The 19,213-nt window shown below is 40.0% G+C and overlaps 1 protein-coding gene across 3 annotated transcripts in view; it reads left to right on the plus strand.

Moving 5' to 3' along the window:
* Positions 1 to 19,213, plus strand: part of TBX15 (T-box transcription factor 15) — a 99,267-nt gene that overhangs the window by 63,473 nt on the left and 16,581 nt on the right. For all 3 annotated transcript variants that reach the window (XM_035314520.1, XM_035314528.1, XM_035314535.1), the window contains exons 3-6: positions 7,988 to 8,089; positions 10,451 to 10,622; positions 11,038 to 11,205; positions 14,523 to 14,587. In XM_035314520.1, coding sequence (XP_035170411.1) covers positions 7,988 to 8,089; positions 10,451 to 10,622; positions 11,038 to 11,205; positions 14,523 to 14,587 — 507 coding nt within the window. The remainder of the gene's footprint in view (positions 1 to 7,987; positions 8,090 to 10,450; positions 10,623 to 11,037; positions 11,206 to 14,522; positions 14,588 to 19,213) is intronic.

Raw genomic sequence — 19,213 nt, forward strand, 5'->3', positions numbered from 1 at the left:
TATCATTACTTTAGTCATCATAGACATCAGGCTCATCACTGGCTGCCCACACAAACTCTATTTTAGCTACTATACATATATATATATTTCTGTTTGATGATATTCTTTTCCAGAGGTTAGATTAACAGTATGGGAAGGGATTTTTTTCTGCAGACTATGTTTCTTATTTAACCATCACAACGTTTAATGATTTCGTTACTTAGTACATCTATTTGTGATAGTTCTTACAGATTAAAAAAATGCACAAGTTAAATGTTTAACTTTTTTTGGTTAAACCTTCTTTCGGAGAGGATGTCTGTAATGGGTGAGAGCTGTCTGGCAGTCCTGTTACTCCATATGGGATGCATCCAACACATGAGATTGCATGATTTCTGGCAAAGAAAGCTGAATTATTATCTCCTGTGGATTTCCTATTATTTATTGAAATAATGAGAGATGTGCAGCTTCTTTGCAAATTTTTCCTTCCCAATGGAACATTTTTCTGTTCTTGCCACTTTCCCTACAGAAACCCTATCTGAGTCTTGCAAGGCCTTCTTGTTTTGAAAGCCTTTATAATTACAGACTCATTTGCCTATGACTACAGCTGCTCCTTAATTTTATGTGACTGGTAAGGCATTGTTTGGCTCCTGCCTGACCTCTGTTGTTTTTTTACTCTTACTGTTTAATGCTAGTTTCTAACCTACATTCTAATTTCAAACATGTTTCTGGAGCTATATCCTGCTTATGTCCAGCATACTACACTTTTTAGCTTTCAAACTCCCACTCCCATTCACATTTAATTCTGCTTCATTTTTTTTCTTTCTTGTTGCTGTATTTATAGATGCTTTTTTTTTTTTTTTTTTTTTTTTTGGTCCATTTCTATAAACCTGTATTTTTTTCTGTTTTCATAAAGTTCTCTTAGAACTTTTCCCTTTATCCTTTCTACCAGTACTCTGTTATTCAGAATTTAATAAGATTCTTCTAACAAGAGTCCTTTGTTCTTTGTGCGAAAGATGCAAATGGCTTTTTGTCAGCTGCAGTGCATTCAAAACTGCGATTTCTTTCAATCTCTTTTATCTATTTTTTTGTTTGAAATGCAGCCTTAGACTGTACAAAATAAAATGAACTCACCTTAAACCCCAGGTCATACTAATTTAAAGCAACTATTCCTAAAAACATATTTAACTATTTTTCTCTACTCTCCTCCACCATGCATGCATGCTTGCTGGCAACATTAGCACAGGAATCTGAATCCCTCCCCACATTCTCTAGCTAAAGACCATGGTCATCTGAGCTGCAGGTTCAACAGTTAACTGCTGATGGAAGTGCTGCCCAAATGGGAAAGAAATGTGCAATTATTACTGAGGGATGCATTTCCACTACAGTGAATGTTTGGGGTAGTGCTCTGGAAGGGAAATGCCACCTCTTATGGAGATCATTGTGACTGAGCACACAAACACAAACAGAAGTTATTCCTCTGGGGACATAGATTCTACCTGTAGCAAATTCAGGATTTCTTCTCAGCAATGAGGGAAATGAACGCATGAATCTTATCAAAGTTACCATATCTGTACTGAGGGATGGCTGAAACCTGGGTGCTGAGGCCAGGCTCAGTAATAAGAATGGAAAAACAAACAAACAAACAACAAAAAAAACCAAACACAGCAGTGAATGGAAGACATGACCTTGCTATCTCCTGACTCTTCAGGGACTCCTGATAAGTTAAATGATATTTTGACTGGAATTTCTCTCCCTCCCAGAAACTATGAGCCAGAGTTGTTTGAAACACGTAGTTAGGGCTGTTTACACTATTGAATGGCTGTTTTATTTCCAGTGGAAGGAAGGAGGGAAGGGCCCCATGGTACTCTTCAGTTAGAGTAAAAACCAGGGATTTTGTTTCAAAGATTTGTTGATGCTAAAGGGACTTGTGGAGAGGACTTCTCAGAGCAAGGGCTGGCTTGATGCAGCTACCAGACTGCTGCACAGAGGTCCTGGCCCAGTGGACCAGATAAGGTTTCTCCAGTTTCTAGAAAATGTCCCTTTGGGGAGCTGCTGGGAATATCTGCTGGACTCCTTCTGCCTTGTAATAAATCTTTTTTTCTCCCAACCCTGCATCGGCTTTTCCTCTCAACACAAATATCTTCTCTACATATTCTCACACTGCAGAGGGAAAAAAGGAGGCATCCTTGCCTTCCCTTCCCTTCCTGTCCCTCACTTTCACTTCCACAGATTTGTTTTTATAAACAAATATATATTTGGCACCAGACTTAAAGACAAGGAAATATGAGGTGTAAAATAGCTATAACTTCAGGTAACACTGTAAACTCAGGCACGTTGTAAACACTATGCACACTTAATCTGCAAGTCTAAATCAGTCTGAATATTTTTCAGAGTTTCTTAATACCATTTTTAATGACTGGGAAGTGACTAATCTCTCTGTTCTTGTCAATAAGTCTGTACCAAAACACAAATAGTCTTTTAGTACAATTGAAGAACACGTATCTTCATTTTATGGTTTACATTTAGCAGATGTCACCCTTAAGCAAATTTAATCCAGTTTAAGTTTTTGTTTACATGGTGTGTAAATCATTAAGCTGAACAGTCATGAAAACTGTAAAGTAAATTGTGTTGATCCTTTTAAATTGTCATCTGACTTCAGCTCACTAAGCTGTCTGTACAGGTGTATTTCCAGTGTCTGAACAGCTTCAAGGAATTGCACTTGTATTTTGAGACAACCAGCCAGGTACCCATTAATGTCTTATCGCCTAATCAGTAGTGCCCTCTCTAAAACCTAACTGTGAAACAGAGAATGAATTTATGTTGGAAAGGATACTTGGAGGTAATCTTGCCCATGCGCCCACTCAGAGCATGCCAACTTTGTAGACAGATCCAACTTGACAAAAGCTTTATGTGTGTTAGTTCCAGGGGCAGGGTTAGAGGCTGTCTCCTCTGAGACTCCTAAGGGTTAGAATCTGAAGATTATTTTATGGGGAAAAAGAATCCAGTTTGGGGATATAGATGTACACTTTCTTCTCTGAACAGTTTCCTTAGAGGAAAACTAACTATGATTTCATGTTAAATGAAAAGTTTAAACAACAACAAAAAAAGCCGATTGCTGCAATCCAACTTCTTTCTATCTCTACAAGTTCACAAACATGGTTTTTAAAATCAGTGCACTACTGTGCTAGCAATTACTATTTTAATGAAAAGATCTATATGTATCATTAATTTTCTTTGCATTCAGAGTTTAATAAACCTCTTTCTCATTATGGAAGAAGTAAGGAATTGAGTAGGCTGAGGCACATGGTTCTTACAAGAATGCTTTTTAAAACTCTTCTAAGTGTTTCTAAATCAACTGAAACAACTTATTTCATATCATGTCATATTTCCCCTAAATGGGTACTGCATGTATGTATACAGATTTCCAGCCTAAGTTTAGGAAGATTGTTTTCCTGCTGAGTGGTAAAGCTAATGTATAAATAACTTGACCATCCCAAACTGCTGTTGATATAAAACCTCCTCCTGAACTGTATCAAATGTCATCCTGTGTTCCCTATGAAAACTAACAGCCTTCGTGTCTGAGCTGCTGACTGTAAAGAGAACTGATATTTTTCTGGATGAAAGGTTCTTGACTGTTTATGAATACAGCCATATTCAAATGACCTGAATTCCTCCCAAACCTTTGAACCCTCTGTTTTCTATAGGGTTACTGCCTAGGGAGACAAAGAGCCAGCCAAAAGGAAACAGAGCACTGGGACTTATCCCAGATTCCACCTATGTCACTCAGTCACTACTGTTTCTCTCTGCATTTTCCATTTTCCCCTTTCCACACAGCAGTGCTGCTGGAAACCTGCTGTGATAGTTCCAGGCCATATCCTTATGTCAAAGAAACCCGAGTTACTTTTACGCCCACAGAAAAACAAAACAGGATTTTTTTAGAAAACTTTAAAATATACTTAAACATTAGAGAAAGCAGTGGGATTAGCTGAGCTCTCTCTGATCATTTTAGAGATTAGCCCCTAAGCCTGTTGAATTGTCTGTGGTAATCTTTTACAAGGTATTTCATAAGCAAACAACCCCATAAGCTATACTGCAACATTACACGGGGTTGCAGTTTTGGAGAGAGCTGCTGGGATTACACAGTGTTCAGTTTTCTGAATATGGTACACAGACTTAGACCCAAAGAGACTCAGAATTAATCCTGGATTTCTCATCAACCCTCTGAAACATGATCTACCTCTTAAGCTGCTCCCAAGCCACCTCCATCCAACTAATGAGAGCTAGATTGTAAAATGCCACATCCTGTACCCATTTGGTTTGGTAGATTTAATGAGCCATTGTGATAGAAACAAGGTAATGTCCTCAAGCCACTGAAGACTAATCCATTATTCCTTTCTTCCCCTCTAAATTGTTCTGCTAGCAAACTCACACCATCAGCTATACAAATGTCTCTCTTTGAAAGGTTTCTGCAGACAATTTTTCTGACAGTTTTATGCCTCTCATAACTCTGGTTAGCTGTGTGCTGGCAGCTGTGGGGTGATGTTCTCACTGCCCCCTCGATGAATGCCCTTTTCCAAGGCAGATTCAGTTACTAATAGATCAGAACTTTGCTTCTCTATGGCCTGAAAAGGAAGAGCTATGGGCAGGGTGAATGCTGAGCGTTGACCTCCTCCTTCCCACCCTCTTCTCCAAGTGGTTGTATGTGGTCCAGATGGGAAAGAATAAAATAACTTCTCATGGTTGCATCCCTTGAGTACATTTTTGAAAGACATGTTTGGAGATGTTCACAAACTTTCCCATTTCCTTCCTCCAGGCTGTGTCCATACTTTGAGAAAAAAAAATGTTGGGAGGAGATGTAAATCTTTTCAGACATTTCACTACTCTTTGCTAAATAGAAGGAAAAATGTCATGATGGTTCCTAGGGAGGCCCCCTAGAAACAGTGGACAAAGATTTATTGTACACTTTTCTGGATTTTTTCATCATGACTTTAATGATATTTAATTCCCTTTTAATGTCCTGCTTCCATTCAACCTACCCTCATCACTTATAGAGACACCTACTTATCAGAGGAGCAGAACATAGTTACATATCAGCATTCAGTATTTGCAGTTTCTCATATCAAAGCTCTGTAACTTCTGGGAAGAAGTAGCGCAATTGAATAATACTATCCTGTGAGACCTCAGCACAAGGTTTTCTCAGAAAAGAACTGAGAAGAAAATAAGGTAGACTTCAGGTTTGAGTAAACAGTCAGTGAAACAACACAGGATTTCTTTCAGTGCTCTAATTTGAGGCTCTTGATTTCTTTTGCAGATCACTCAACTCTCTTTCACAGATTAAGACATTGAAATACTGCATTAATCACAAATATAATACAGAAGCATAGAATGGTTTTGATTGGAAGGGACCTTAAAGATCACCTAATTCTACTGCCCATGGGCACTCAGCGCTCATGGACAAGGTCACCTTCCACTAGACCAGGTTGCTCAAAGCCCCATCTAATCTGGCCTTAAGCAGCTCCAGGGATAGGACATCCACAACTTCCCAGGGCAGCCAGTTTTTGTGCCTCACCACACTCATAGTAGAGAATTTCTTCCTAATATCCAATCTAAATCTACCTTCTTTTAGTTTAAAACCATTATCCTTTGTCCTACCACTAAACTCCCTGAGTAAGAGTCCCTCCCCAGCTGTCCTGTAGACCACCTTTAGGTACTGGAAGGCTGCTATAAAGTCTCCATAGAATCTTCTCGAAACTGATTGTCCCCAGCTCTCTCAACCTCCCTTCACAGCAGAGGTGCTCCAGCCCTTTGATCATCTTTGTGGCCCTCCTCTGGACTCTCTCTAATAGGTCCATGACCTTCTTATGTTGGGGGCCCTGGACCTGAATACAGTACTCCAGGTAGGGTCTCAAAAGAGCAGAATAGAGGGGGAGAATCACCTCCTTCGACCTGCTGGCCATACTTCTTTTGATGTAGCCCAGGGTATGGGTTGGCTTTCTGGGCTGCCAGTACACATTGCCAGTTTGTATTCTGCTTTTCATCCACCAATACCCCCAAGTCCTTATCAGTATGGTTGTCCTCAACCTACTCATCTCCCAGCCTGTATTTGTGCTTGAGATTACCCCAGCCCAGATGCAGGACCGTACATTTGGCCTTGTTGAACTTCAAGAGCTTTGCTCTCAAGCCTGTCAAGGTCCCTCTGGATGACATCCCTTCCCTCCAGTGTGTCAACTGCACCACACAGCTTGGTGTCATTGGCAAACTTGCTGAGGGTGCAATTAATTCCACTGTCCATGACCTTGACTTAGATGCTGGTCCCAATACTCATCCCTGAGGAACACCACTCATTACTGATCTCCACTTGGACATTGAACTGTTGGTCACAACTCTTTGACTGTGACCAACCAGCTAATTCCTTACCCACTGAGTGGTCCATCCATCAAATCCATGTCTCTCAAATTTAGAGACCATGGGGACATGGGGTACATGTCAAATGTTTTGCACAAGTCCAGATAGATAATGTTAGCTGCACTTCCCCTACCCACCAGTGCTGTACCTCCATCTAGGCCGCTAGATTTTTCAGATATGATCTTCCCTTAGCGAAGCCATGTTGGCTATCACCAGTCATGTCTTTATTTTCCATGTGCCTTAGCTTAGTTTCCAGGAAGATCTGCTCCATGATCTTACCAGGCACAGAAGTGAGACTGACTGGGCTGTAGTTCCCTGGGTCTTTCTTTTTTCCTCTTTCCTTTCCTTTCCTTTCCTTTCCTTTCCTTTCCTTTCCTTTCCTTTCCTTTCCTTTCCTTTCCTTTCCTTTCCTTTCCTTTCCTTTTTTTTTCTTTTATTTTTTCCGTTTTAAAACTGGGGATTCAATCATAGGAGCCTCATATCAATCATGCTCCCACCACATCTCCATAATGTCAGTTAGGTCATAGCCCTGCAGGCATGTGTACATTTCGAACTCCTAACACATGACATAAATGATTTACTCACCATGCTGGTCGAGGAGTATAAAATGGCATCTATATGCCATTTGGCAACCAGAGAATTTTGAAGAAGAAGAAATTATGACATAGCTACATCAATACTGATATATGTTGAGGTTAACATTGTTCTTGGCTATTGTCTTCTGAAATAATTGTCTAGCAACACACACACCTCTGGAATGTGACCAATACACAGCATAGCTAAACTTGTGCTCAGACAAGAAAAGAAAGGCTGGAAACTAATTTTTTTGCTGGTAAAAAGTTTCATAACTTACCTATCAGGTGAAAAATCTTAAGAGAGAACTGGATCATATGTCACAGAAGACAGCACTTACAAGAGATTTTTCACAAAACACTGACTAGACTTCAAGGAAACCATGGTGATAATGCCAGTGTTTTTGTTAAGTATAAAATACGGGCCTAATAAGCAGATTCATTTAACCAACATTTTTTTTTAAGTATCTGTAAGCATAAAAGCAAGAGGATCTTTCAGGATGATGGTTTTGCTTTCTAGCACTATTAAAGTCCATACTGAAATGTGATTTTCTCAAAAATACAGAACAAAAATGATCCTGCATTTAGTATGACATGAAAGCATAATTCTAGATGGAAACACATCACTAAGAATGTATACTGCCCATCTGTGTACTGAAATACCTAGAGAAGAGGCATGACCTGAGGGACAATTTGTGCGGAGTATAACAGAGCTGTCTGCTAGGAGTCAGGAGCAGAGACTGCTCAACTGGGAGTGATTTATTGTAACCCATAGGTTGTTATCCTGCTATTCCTTTTCTTAAATGCAAAAAAAAAAAAAAAAAAAAAAAGATTAAAAAAAAGATACATTGCACCACCAGCACAATCTTTGCTAACTACACCAAACACAGAGGAGTCATGCCAAGAAGTGGGTTTTGTAAAGTAGCATGCACCTGGTGTCAGAGAGGGGTAAGAGCCCCTTCAGCTTCTTTATTCACTATTTTCTTCCTTATTTCTGCTCTTATTTATTTATTTATTTATTTATTTTCTAGGAGAATGTTTCCAGCCATGAGAGTGAAAATTACAGGTTTGGATCCCCATCAGCAGTATTATATTGCCATGGATATTGTGCCTGTGGATAACAAGAGATACAGGTAAGCTTTTTAGGTGTAAAGATAGAAACATTGTGATGGATCAGTGTCAATGAAAGCATATGAAAGACATATGCCATTACACACTATTGCAAAGGTATGCTGGAGGACACTCTGTTTACACCATTAATTGATTTGACCAGAATTGTAAGACAAAAAAAATGAGGTTTAATATACTCTCTTGCACATTTGGATTGATATCTGAGACTGATACACCTCTAGGTGGATAAGGAATTGGCTGGTTGGTCGCACTCAAAGAGTTTCAGTCAACAGCTTCATGTCTAGGTCTTGATGACCTGTGAAGAGTGGTGATCCATTGATCCTCGGGGTTCTATACTGGATCAGTGCTGTTTATCATCTTTGTCAGTGACATGGATAGTGGGATTGAGTGCACCTTCATCAAGTCTGCTGACAACTCCATGCTGAGGTGTGTAGTCACCGCATCCAGAGTGACCTTGGCAGGCTTGAGCTGGGCTCATGCAAAACTCTTGAAGTTCAACAAGGCCAAGTGTGAGGTCCTGCATCTAGGCTGGGGTAACCCTAAGCACAAATACAGGCTGAGAGATGAGTAGATTGAGGATAACCCTGCTGATAAGTACTTGGGGGTATTGGTGGATGAAAAACAGAATACAAACTGGCAATGTGATTTAGACTAGTTATTAGGAGGAAAGACTTTACTATGAGTGTGGGGAGGCACCAGAACCAGTTGTCCAGAGAAGTTGTTTAAGCTGGAACTCCCTGGAGATGTTTAAGGCCAGATTGGATGGGGCTTTGAACAATCTGGTCTAGTGGAAAGTGTTCTTGTCTAAGCCAGAGGCCTTGGAACTAGATGATCTTGCTCTATGGTTTTAAATAGTAAACAGTATTTAATGGGAAGTTATTAACAACACAATTAACAACGACTGTCTGAGGGACCTGGTCACTGGAGTCTGGATCTTCTAAAACTACCTATCTCAGCAAGGAAGAATGGGCAAGTGGATCCTGAACAAACGGGGGGCACCTCAGGTCTAGCCTGAACCAAATCGGGTGATTTTTGTTTTAAAAGCATTTACTGTCCAGCACAGCAGCAACTGTGATCCTTATCTACAGCATGGAGCTGTTGAGAAAACCTCTGGTGAATTGCCACCACTGAACTGAAAGATGGGATGAGGAGATTTCTCTGGTATTAATGGGCTCTGCACCGTAGAAAAGTATGCTGGAAAACTCATGGTGGTCTGAATCCCAGAATGCTATCCAGATAGAGGTGTTTTATCTAGATTCATTAAAAGACTCTTGAGAGCAAGACTTTTCTCCAAATAGTCTTTACTGTACCAAACTTCAGAAATTCAAGAACTATGCCTCAAATGCTAAATATTACATTTTGCTCTCAGATCATCCAGAGGGTTTCTCAGGAAAGTGATTTTCCTGGGAGGTGTCAGGGTGATACCTGATACCCAGACAGTTTTTTTTTGTCTCTTCCTTTCAGTATGGTTCAGTGCTAAAGTTGAAAATGTGTATATTGTCTTATATTTTGTTTCTGTCCTTGTTAGCTTATTCAGCCACATCGAACAAGCTAGCACTGAAAGGAATGGATTTATTTCTTTGCATTTCTTTTGAAAATACAGGAAATGAGTCACTGTTTGTAGGTAAGGACTGAAATAGCTTCATAGAGCTGAGTAGAGACCCAAGGAAGGGCAGTGTAGGGCACGACCTAGAAGTGTTAGCAGGACTGTTTGTGAAATACCTTAAGCTGAAGGAGCTACAGGACAGAAAGAAAAACAAAATCTCAAGAGAAAGCTGTAAGGAAGTAATTTATGGCACATATTGGATGGTTAGGTCAGGAACACAAAAGATCATTTAATTTTTTCCTCTAATCCTTACTTTTGCAATATTAAATAGAATTTGCTATTTTATAACACTTTAAATGAGAAATTCTGTTTTATCAGTTGTTGTGGTATCCATAGGATTTTATCCTGTCTGGATGAACACACATGTGTTTTATACACTCCGGCATGGCAGCCAGTGCAGATTTCCAGAAATTACGGGACATTTATTAATATTTTCAGAGAGGACTTTGTTTACCAGTATTCTCTAGCCTCTGGCTCAGAGAGGGTTAAGGAGTTGAGAAGGCACATGTGGCAGAGTTTTACAGGGAAAATAACTGCAAAGGTGGTTTTAATAAGGAATCAGGTCTGAACAAGTGGCTCAGGGGTAATCTGGCTTTCATTTAGAAGGTAGGAGGTTGCAATAAAGTACATTCCCCCCTGACTGCAAATGAGAGCTTGAGGTGTGTGCGGTAGGGTGGCAGGGGAGGAGAAACCATAAAATTGTTCCTTTAGTGAGTGAGTGACAACTTTCCTTAGCCATCACCCATTTTTCTTTCAGGTATGTGTACCACAGCTCCAAGTGGATGGTGGCTGGCAATGCTGACTCCCCAGTGCCCCCGAGGGTTTACATCCACCCTGACTCACTGGCTTCTGGAGACACCTGGATGAGGCAGGTGGTCAGTTTTGACAAGCTCAAGCTGACCAACAATGAACTTGATGATCAAGGCCATGTAAGTTACAAGCTAATTTTAGCACCTCCTGCCCCCAGTCTCACTCATCCCAGACTGAGGAGGGTGCTGCTCTTGCTCTAATGCTCCTCTGGCCTGATGGCCACGCATATCTGTAGATACTCTCCTGAGCTTTTTTCCCCATTTCAGTGCTTTTCTTTAAAATGTTGCTTGGTCCTCTAAAACAGTAAATACCCTTTCTATCCCAAATGGTCTGCTTTGACACAGCATCTGCACATAGCATGAACTTTGTCTCATATGCACTTGTAAGACAAGAGTAACTTTTTCATTAGCCATTAATCCTCCCCTGCTTCCTCATACTTCTGGATGTAGTGCAGAAATTTTAGAAAAACAAAACCAACAAAGATCCCACTACCTCTTCTTCCTCCTCTTTTTTTTTTTTTTTTTCTACCTTCAGATAATCTTACATTCAATGCATAAGTACCAGCCCCGTGTTCATGTCATCCGAAAGGATTTCAGCAGTGACCTTTCTCCTACAAAGCCAGTTCCTTCAGGAGATGGGGTGAAAACCTTCAACTTCCCAGAGACTGTCTTCACCACTGTGACAGCCTACCAAAATCAACAGGTAAAGTTGTGTGCCTTCAAGTTCCTTTTGTGCTGGGTCTTCAAAAAGTATCAGTGTGTTCTTTGCGTTAGTGAGACATTACATTTTTCTGAGAAATATAGCTCAAGAAGTGAGCTACATTGTCCACTTCACAAGCCCACTGTGTTTTTCTGTACAAAGAGAAAATGTTTGCTATGGAATAGTCAATAGACATGAAGTATCTAGCCAGAAAACCATCCTGGAGGTAAGGTGACTGATGTTTCTTCTGCAAAATAACTGGGTGAGAACATCCACAAAGAGGTGCATGGCGTTCACCTTTCCTTGCTGCTAATTTTCCTTACAAACCATGGTACAAACCCCGGTGTCCTGATTGCACTGCAATTTTATGGTAGTACCACCAGTCCAGATCCATTATCTCACAGAGAAAAAAATATATATTTTTAATATATATATATATTTTAAATCAGTGAAGGTAGAAGTTTTAAAGAAGAAGAGCGTCATCAGTTTACTGACAAAAAAAAAGCCTTTAAACGTAAGCAACAGCAGTCTATCTATTGCACATTAAATGAAGTTCTCATGCATAATTCAGATTAGATTCAGCTCCTGCAGTTTCCAGTGGAGAGTGTGACTGTTGACTATAGATGTAAGGAAAATATATTGCCGCAGTGGGATCCTATCTGCAGAGGCACTGGCTACGGATCTTTGTGACTGATCTGCCCTTTTTCTTGAACTAGACTTCTTTGCACCCAAAATGTAAATTTAGTCCACACTAGAGTTAGTTTACAGAATTACACTGTCTATCCCTATCTTCCCAAAAGATAATATATCCTTGAGAGGAAAACAGTTGTCAGGAAAATGTGGGCATTTGAAAATGCACTAGCAAAGAAATAAGTTTGGGAAATAGTTTGTGTGGATTACACAAGTTTACTCCCTCTTTTCTTTCAGTGGCCTCTTGAAAGACATCCTGGTCTTTGAAGGACATGGCCTGCTTCATTGTTTCTGTAGGAATTGTACATGTTGAGATATCCGCATAATCACACATTCCCTCTGTACATTTCCCCTAGCCTTCACACTACCTCTGCCATGCTTTGGGCTCAGCATGCTCCTCTCACTTTGTTTGTGCATGCATACTCTCTATCTTATCCTCAGGTGAGAGGTGCTGTGCACATCCCATTTCTCTTTCCTGCCTCCATATGGGAGGTTATGACAGCATTATAAGGTTTGTGTAAAGGATTTTTTTCCCAGCCATTTCAAGTAAAATCTCAGTTGATGAAGCTTTTTGCTCTGTTAATAATGTAGTGTCCAATTTGAGAGCATAAGGTATTGTCATGAGGTGGAATGACGGTGCAAACCAGCTTAGAAGAAAAATAACTTTGCAAGTCTGTTAGGAAAATACTTCATACAATTTTCTGCCACAAACTCCACAGTAGTCTTGAATCAAAAATAGGGAGGTAAATGTTTCTCCATGACAGCATCTGAGCTTCTGGAGAATGCCCTCATGAATTCGGTGGACATCATTGTACTTGGTATTCTTGGACAGAGCCATGTCAAGTGAGCTCAGGGCAGATTGTCACATTTAGTCAGGGAGTTGTTACAGAGTTTTTATTTTGTTACATATAAGAGAGAGCATACATGCTTATGGTGCTTCTGTGACTGCTTCAACCTACTTCTAATTTTTCTCAGTTCCCTTGAACTGACTTTAGTCAGGATCCAAAATGGAATAAATTATTAAAGCAGAAGAAAAAAATACTTTACTACAATGGTAGGTTTGCTGTCACTGCAGCACTCTGTAACTTTTTGCCCCTCCTCTCCCCTCTCTGATACAAATACTGAACAAACTCTTAATTGTAGACCAGATGTGGAAAGAGGATAGAGAAAGGAGAAAAAAGGACAATCTTTTAAAGTCTGTAATTATTATTAATAACCAGACCTATAAGACAAAATTCACAGGTAAGGGATAGGATGTTAAAGCGGGAATCTCTGTAAGACACCTTACTGTAAAAAAACAATGATTTTTTTTTTTTTTTCCAAAAAATATTTTGGGGTGGCATTTTTATAACATCAATAAAGGAGATTCTGATAGGTTGGAAAAACTATTTTATCAAAAATAATTTTAAATCCCCTGAATCCACATGCATGCCCTCCAGTGGTTGTAAAACTATGCCTTACTGGGAGAAGTGTCCCTGGAAACAGTCATAAAATTTTAGCAAATCCACCACAGGGATTCCCTCTGCTGTAACTCCATACTCTACAGAACATATCTGTCTCTGTACACAAAAGTCCCTGAACAGCTGCAAAGTCAGGCTAGCGGAAATTAAGTTCACAAATTAAGCTTCTGCAAAAATAGGAGCTGCATTCCAGATCTGAGGCTAATATCCAGGAGTAAGGGTTTTATTCCGACAGAAGTAAACCACCTGCAAGTCTATTTCAAATCAGTCTGTATCAGACTCGTCCCTTTTGAACAGTTTCAGCAAAATCACCTCAAATACAACATGATATGGGGCATCTTGGTCCCTTTTCACCCCAGAGACAGAGTATCTGGGATGAGGTAAGGCTGACACAGGGAAGCTGTCATGCTATAGCAGGTTAAGCAGTGGCCGAGGAAGAGCATGATAGCACAGGCTGCAAGGTCAACGTATCAATGTTATTTTCCATTCTTGCCAACATGGAATTTATGTTAAAATATAAATCAGGAAGGAAGATTTCTCCCCAAAAAAGCACTAAGTCTGGCCATCCTCTTCTTTGTTTAGAGGAGGAAAAAGAAATGGTTTCCAGACCAGAAAACTCTTGAAGGGCCACCCAGATGCTGAGCAGAACAGCAGCTGTGCACGTGACCAGGTGGCCAGCTGCTGTCTTTTGGAGGCTGTAGCCCGTGCTTTGCTCAGCCTTTTCTCCTCAGCATTGTTTGAAGGTCCATGAGTGCATCCAGCTGCTGGGATTTGAGAGTGTTGGGAGTGCTGGGATATTGCAGATACTAGGCAAACATGAGTAGTATGCCTGCTAACAGAAACCTGTGACTGTTGATGGGTTGTAGCTCCAAGGGTTTTGTCCTACATCCCCTTCAGGAACAGCTTTTAATTTCCAGCATGCAGTGGGTTCTCAGAGCCCAGAGCAAAGACAGGTTTTCCGATGTAGCACCACTCATTTTCTAAATGGATAATCTGCTCATACACAATGGAAGGGTGAATTTAACATGAATCTGGTGCAAAAAGTGTGGAAGATAGTTGTGCAGGTGGCTTCAGAAAGATCATGCATAATTTTTATTTGTTGAAGGAATAAAAAAAAAAAAGAGTTCAACTAATTTTTTTTTTTTTTTTTTTTTTTTTTTTCCTTTATAGATTACCAGATTAAAAATTGACAGAAACCCTTTCGCTAAAGGTTTCAGAGATTCTGGGAGAAACAGGTAAGGAGAACTTGTGTGTCCTCAATGATCTTCTTTCTTTCCCCTGATTATCACACATGGAATGTACATAAGGCCAGGGAAGGTGTTTTTCAGTACTAATTCAGTTTTACAGGATCAAGTTACTATAGACTGTTTTTAGAAGAACCAGAAGAACTGTTTCACTTTGTTTAACTGTCTAAACAGATACAGGATATAGCAATGGCTTCCTCAGAAAATACTTTTCAGGTTAGCCAGCTGAACTTATCTGTTTCTCTCCAGAAATCTCCTCCAGTGCTGCTCTTCTCTCTGCCTGGAAACAGAGGGAAACTTTGTACCTACATTCCCAAAACCCCAAGAGAATATTTTAGATACTCTTAAACAACATACCTGTCATTGCTTTCCTGCTTTACAACATTTTTTTTTTCTGTGACCATGTATTTTTGTTGTTAGATATTTAATTAAATGTTCATTTTTACCTCTATATCTTTTCAATAATCACTAATATTAAGGTTATTTTCTTCTGTATATGTTTTGCTGATTTTTTTTCCTAGCTTAATAATGTATTTATATATGCTCATTTCTATTATTGTCATGTTCCTCTGAACTTTTCCATTTGTTGTTTAGAACATCATTAAGATGTTCTTTAGCTTCTCTGATAAGCTATTAATACATGTATTGCTGATATGGCACTACAGTACCTGTTATTATAGCATTAGGAAAAATGAATGAACTTGTGAAGATACTGTAGGTAGTACTTCTCAGAAATTTTCATTGTTGTTAATAAAATGAATAATAGAGGCAGAAAAATGGGGGATCATAGACTGGAAAACAAATAGGTCTCAAGATAATACTCTGCAAAATATGGAAAGTCATAGGAAAGGGATTCTACTTTTTTATTATTATTATTATTATTTTTTTCCTTTATGCATAACGCTGGCTAAAAGGCAGATTTATATGTTAATTTTCACAGGAAATTCCCAAACTTGGAGCACAAATGCTTACTTTATATTAGAAGAAAAAATAACTCTCTGAAAATAACTTTCTGATAGATTTGGGGGATAAAAGGGCAAAAATGTTCTAGTGTTGAACCATTTCAGTTTTTCTCTTGTGATGTCAAAGTTTTTCACTTCGTGTTGCTTAATTTTGACAGGATTTTTATGAAAAGATTAAGTGGAATACCTTAAACATTATTAGAATAATTTTGTATTTTAATAACACAATGGTAAAGCAGGAACTTTAATTGAAGAAGCTTTTGTATTATTAGAAGACATTATGGTGTTATAAAAAAAGGAATAACAAAGCCCAAACAAAAAGTTTCAACCTTCTCTGCCATTCATGACTCCAACAGTGTGCAACAGATCTAAATATTTCAGTTTTACAAATGTTGTGGGCATCCTTTAAATCAGCATGACGAAGCCTTTAAACATTAAATTAATGATGAAATTAGGCATACATGACTACATTACAAGAACACTAGGGTTGTAAAGCAAGGCTCTGAGCATGCAGACCAGAGTGCAAAATGTGTGTGCAGCCTTCATTTGCTGTCCCCAGGGGCATTATAATTCAGCCTTTACTTGCATGGTCCTCTTGAGTGCTTTCACCAGGGCTGCTACCTCTTTCATGGTTTGCCATAGGAAGCCTTCAGTGAGAGGGCAATTCCCCCCAACCACCCATTTAAATAGTACACTGTCCATGTTCACAAAAAGAATGTCCTACTGACCTAGGCAACTTCCTAGGTCAACCCTCTGTTCTCATCTCAAAGCAGCTATGTGAAAAGACATTACCACCTTTATTTAATCCCAGCCATATTAGTTCTGACACATCGGGCACATGTGCCTTTTACTCTGCTCCCCTTCCCTGTGTGGGGGAAGTAGCATGTGCCCCCTGTACAAGGTCTTCCCTGTGTGCAGATGCAGCTGCACTGGAAGCTGATCTTAGAAGAGGGATTGATGCAGTTCCAGGTACATGGTGGGCTAGATGAACATGGAAGGCATTAATAAGGTCCTAGCCCAGTGAATTTGGACAGTTTCCTGAAAAGGTTGGGAATTACTGATCTTTGTAGCTCATTGATTTAAGAAAGGGCAGGAAATTGCTACACGGCTGCAGCTGTGGGGAGGGCTCAGTAAGGCTTTCTGCTGATGTAAAGAGGAATTAAAATCTTTAAGGTATTACACATCAAAGAGAGAAGCCTGAGGCTTTCGGAAGGAAAAACAGGCAAAGGTATTTGCAAGCATATATAAGCAGTCAGACGCCTGCCTCACAAGCAGTGGTCTGGCTAAGGTTGCACTGCTGCCGTCAGCTAGCAGAGGACACTGTAACACTCAGCTGCTTCCTTTAAAGAGGTCACATGTATGTAGGTGTACACATGGGAGGGAGAAAATCATTAAGATCCAAACTGTGTGGAAAGGCTTCACTAAATGGGATTTTTCTTAGCTGTGCTGGATGGTTCCTCTTCCCCTAATGAATTTTTAATCTCATCAGAATCACTGGTCAGTTACAGTAATCATCAAGATGCTCTACAGCTTCCTGTGTCCTCACAACTTTGGTCAGCTACAGAGCATCAGACTGTAGCTGGAGAAAATCCCACTCAAAGTGTAGGCCTCCTTTGAAAAAGAGTAATCTGAGAAATGGACCATTTGTGAAGAAGGGAAGTGGTGTATATGTCCAGGAGGTTTTCTGTATAAGCTTAAAAAACCAGTGTGGCAGCAGTAGGGGCCACAGAATACCTGAGACTGCTCCAGGGCATCCTATCCCAGCCACACTGGTCTGCTGAACCTGAGCCATGGTTCGAGTTTGCTAGCAAATTAAAAAGAAAATGCAAACACTGGAAAAAACAAAGCATGATGGGAGAAGAGGAACTCTTGGGCCATTTCTTCCCTAAGACATTGCCTTTCTTCTTTGTGGTGAGGCTTTTCCATGAAACAGAGAGGGATGGTTTTCCTTCACTCATTTTTTATTCTGATAGTGTTTCACTGTCTTTGCCTGATGCAGAAATTATGGGATCATACTGTTTACAAAACTAATTAAGACTAACAAATGTTGGTCAGCAACTTAGCCCTCAGCCTTGGTGGGTTAGGGAGCTAGCCTGTGTGAGAAAGCCTAGTCTCAGTTACCTCTTATTGGATGAGGCATCTGTAAAAGTAAAGCAAGAGACATGGACTTGGTGGTGAAAGGATACCTAGATAAAAGACACTTCTTTAAGGGGGCAATGTACTTACAAGCCAGGTATTACTTGTTTGCTTTCCTGAACTTCAAGAGATTGAGAAGCAGTATTTTTGACACATGGAGATCAGCTAGCCAAATGTTGGGTAGTGGGGGTGCAGGTTTAATGCCAGAGCCTATTTTTGGAGACTGAGTAAAGTTCATTTGACAGTGGGATGCTTAGGGGAGCTCCTTATCCAGGAGGAAGCCAGAAGGGGCAACAGTCTGGAAACCCAGCAGGGTGATGGAAGGAAAAAAAAAAAAAAAAAGTAAGCTGAAGGCAAGCAACAGCATTTTCCTTTTAGATGTGGGCAGCTGAGGTGAATAAAAGTTATTTGTGTTGGAAGTGCTTCTAGAGCTTTTGTCTAGGGCAGGAGAGTGAGGAGGATGCTTGGAGCCAATAGTTCGGCTTCCCCACTGAACTATGAAATGATGACCTGAATCCTGTATGCAGCAGGAATGGCAAGGTCGGCCATATGGGATGGATTATGGACATGCACAGATAGCTTGTACATATTTTTTCATTTTTCAGACAATGGAACTGTTTCATTTATTGCCTATTATTAAAACTTTATAGCACTAAAAATAAATAAAAAATGAATGAATGAGAGAGCAAATTTTGGATACCTTTTAAAGGACTGACCTTATTAAAATAAAGCTGGCAGTGAGTCCTCTTCTGATACTTTTTTACTTCCTTCATAAAGATGGTGTGAGAGGGGAAGCTTTATGGCCTGATAGACAGTTTGAAGTCAATTTTTCAGTGCAGTTCTTTGGAAGAGAAAGTGGATGCCACATGGATAATATTCAGCATGCTTGGTACCAGCAGCTCTCACCAAAACCCAAAAGAAACTGCTAAGATTGCTGCTGAAGAGTTGCAAAAATAGTTGTGTTAAAGTGGTGTGCACTCTCACCCAAAAAGTTTTTGTACAGCTGCGCTTTCCTTTGCTGCAAGACTCCATTAAAGGGGGTGATAGGTGCATAGCAGGTCAATATATGAGGCTGCCGACTCTTGGATCTTGTCTGATCCATGGAAGAATCTTGAAGTTCAGTACGTATGTGTTCTGCTCAGGTAATATTTCAAAAACACCCACAACACTTCTGCACAATGGAAAAAAAAAAAAAAAAAAAAAAAAAAAAGATAATCTAGTTATAGAGGGGCTTAAATTTGTGTGTAGGAGAATTGGACATAACTTTGAGCTGTCACCCACACACCTGGGGTGTTTTGTCATGTGTGTTGTTCAAGATGTGCAATCCTGTGCACACTTCTGTGGGAGCCAAGGGCTCTCACTTGGGGAAGGAAGAGTGAAGAGGTGTCTTTAAGCCTGCTGTGGAGTTTGGCAGCCATTCTTCAGATACTGGTGGCTGTAGAGCTGTCCAGAGCATTGCAGGGCAAGCTATGAATCTGGTGAGGCTGGCACTAACAGAGGAGATGTGGGGGGCCAGGAG

The sequence above is a fragment of the Oxyura jamaicensis genome, chromosome 1 (assembly GCF_011077185.1).
Source record: "Oxyura jamaicensis isolate SHBP4307 breed ruddy duck chromosome 1, BPBGC_Ojam_1.0, whole genome shotgun sequence".
In the NCBI taxonomy this organism is placed as follows: domain Eukaryota; kingdom Metazoa; phylum Chordata; class Aves; order Anseriformes; family Anatidae; genus Oxyura; species Oxyura jamaicensis.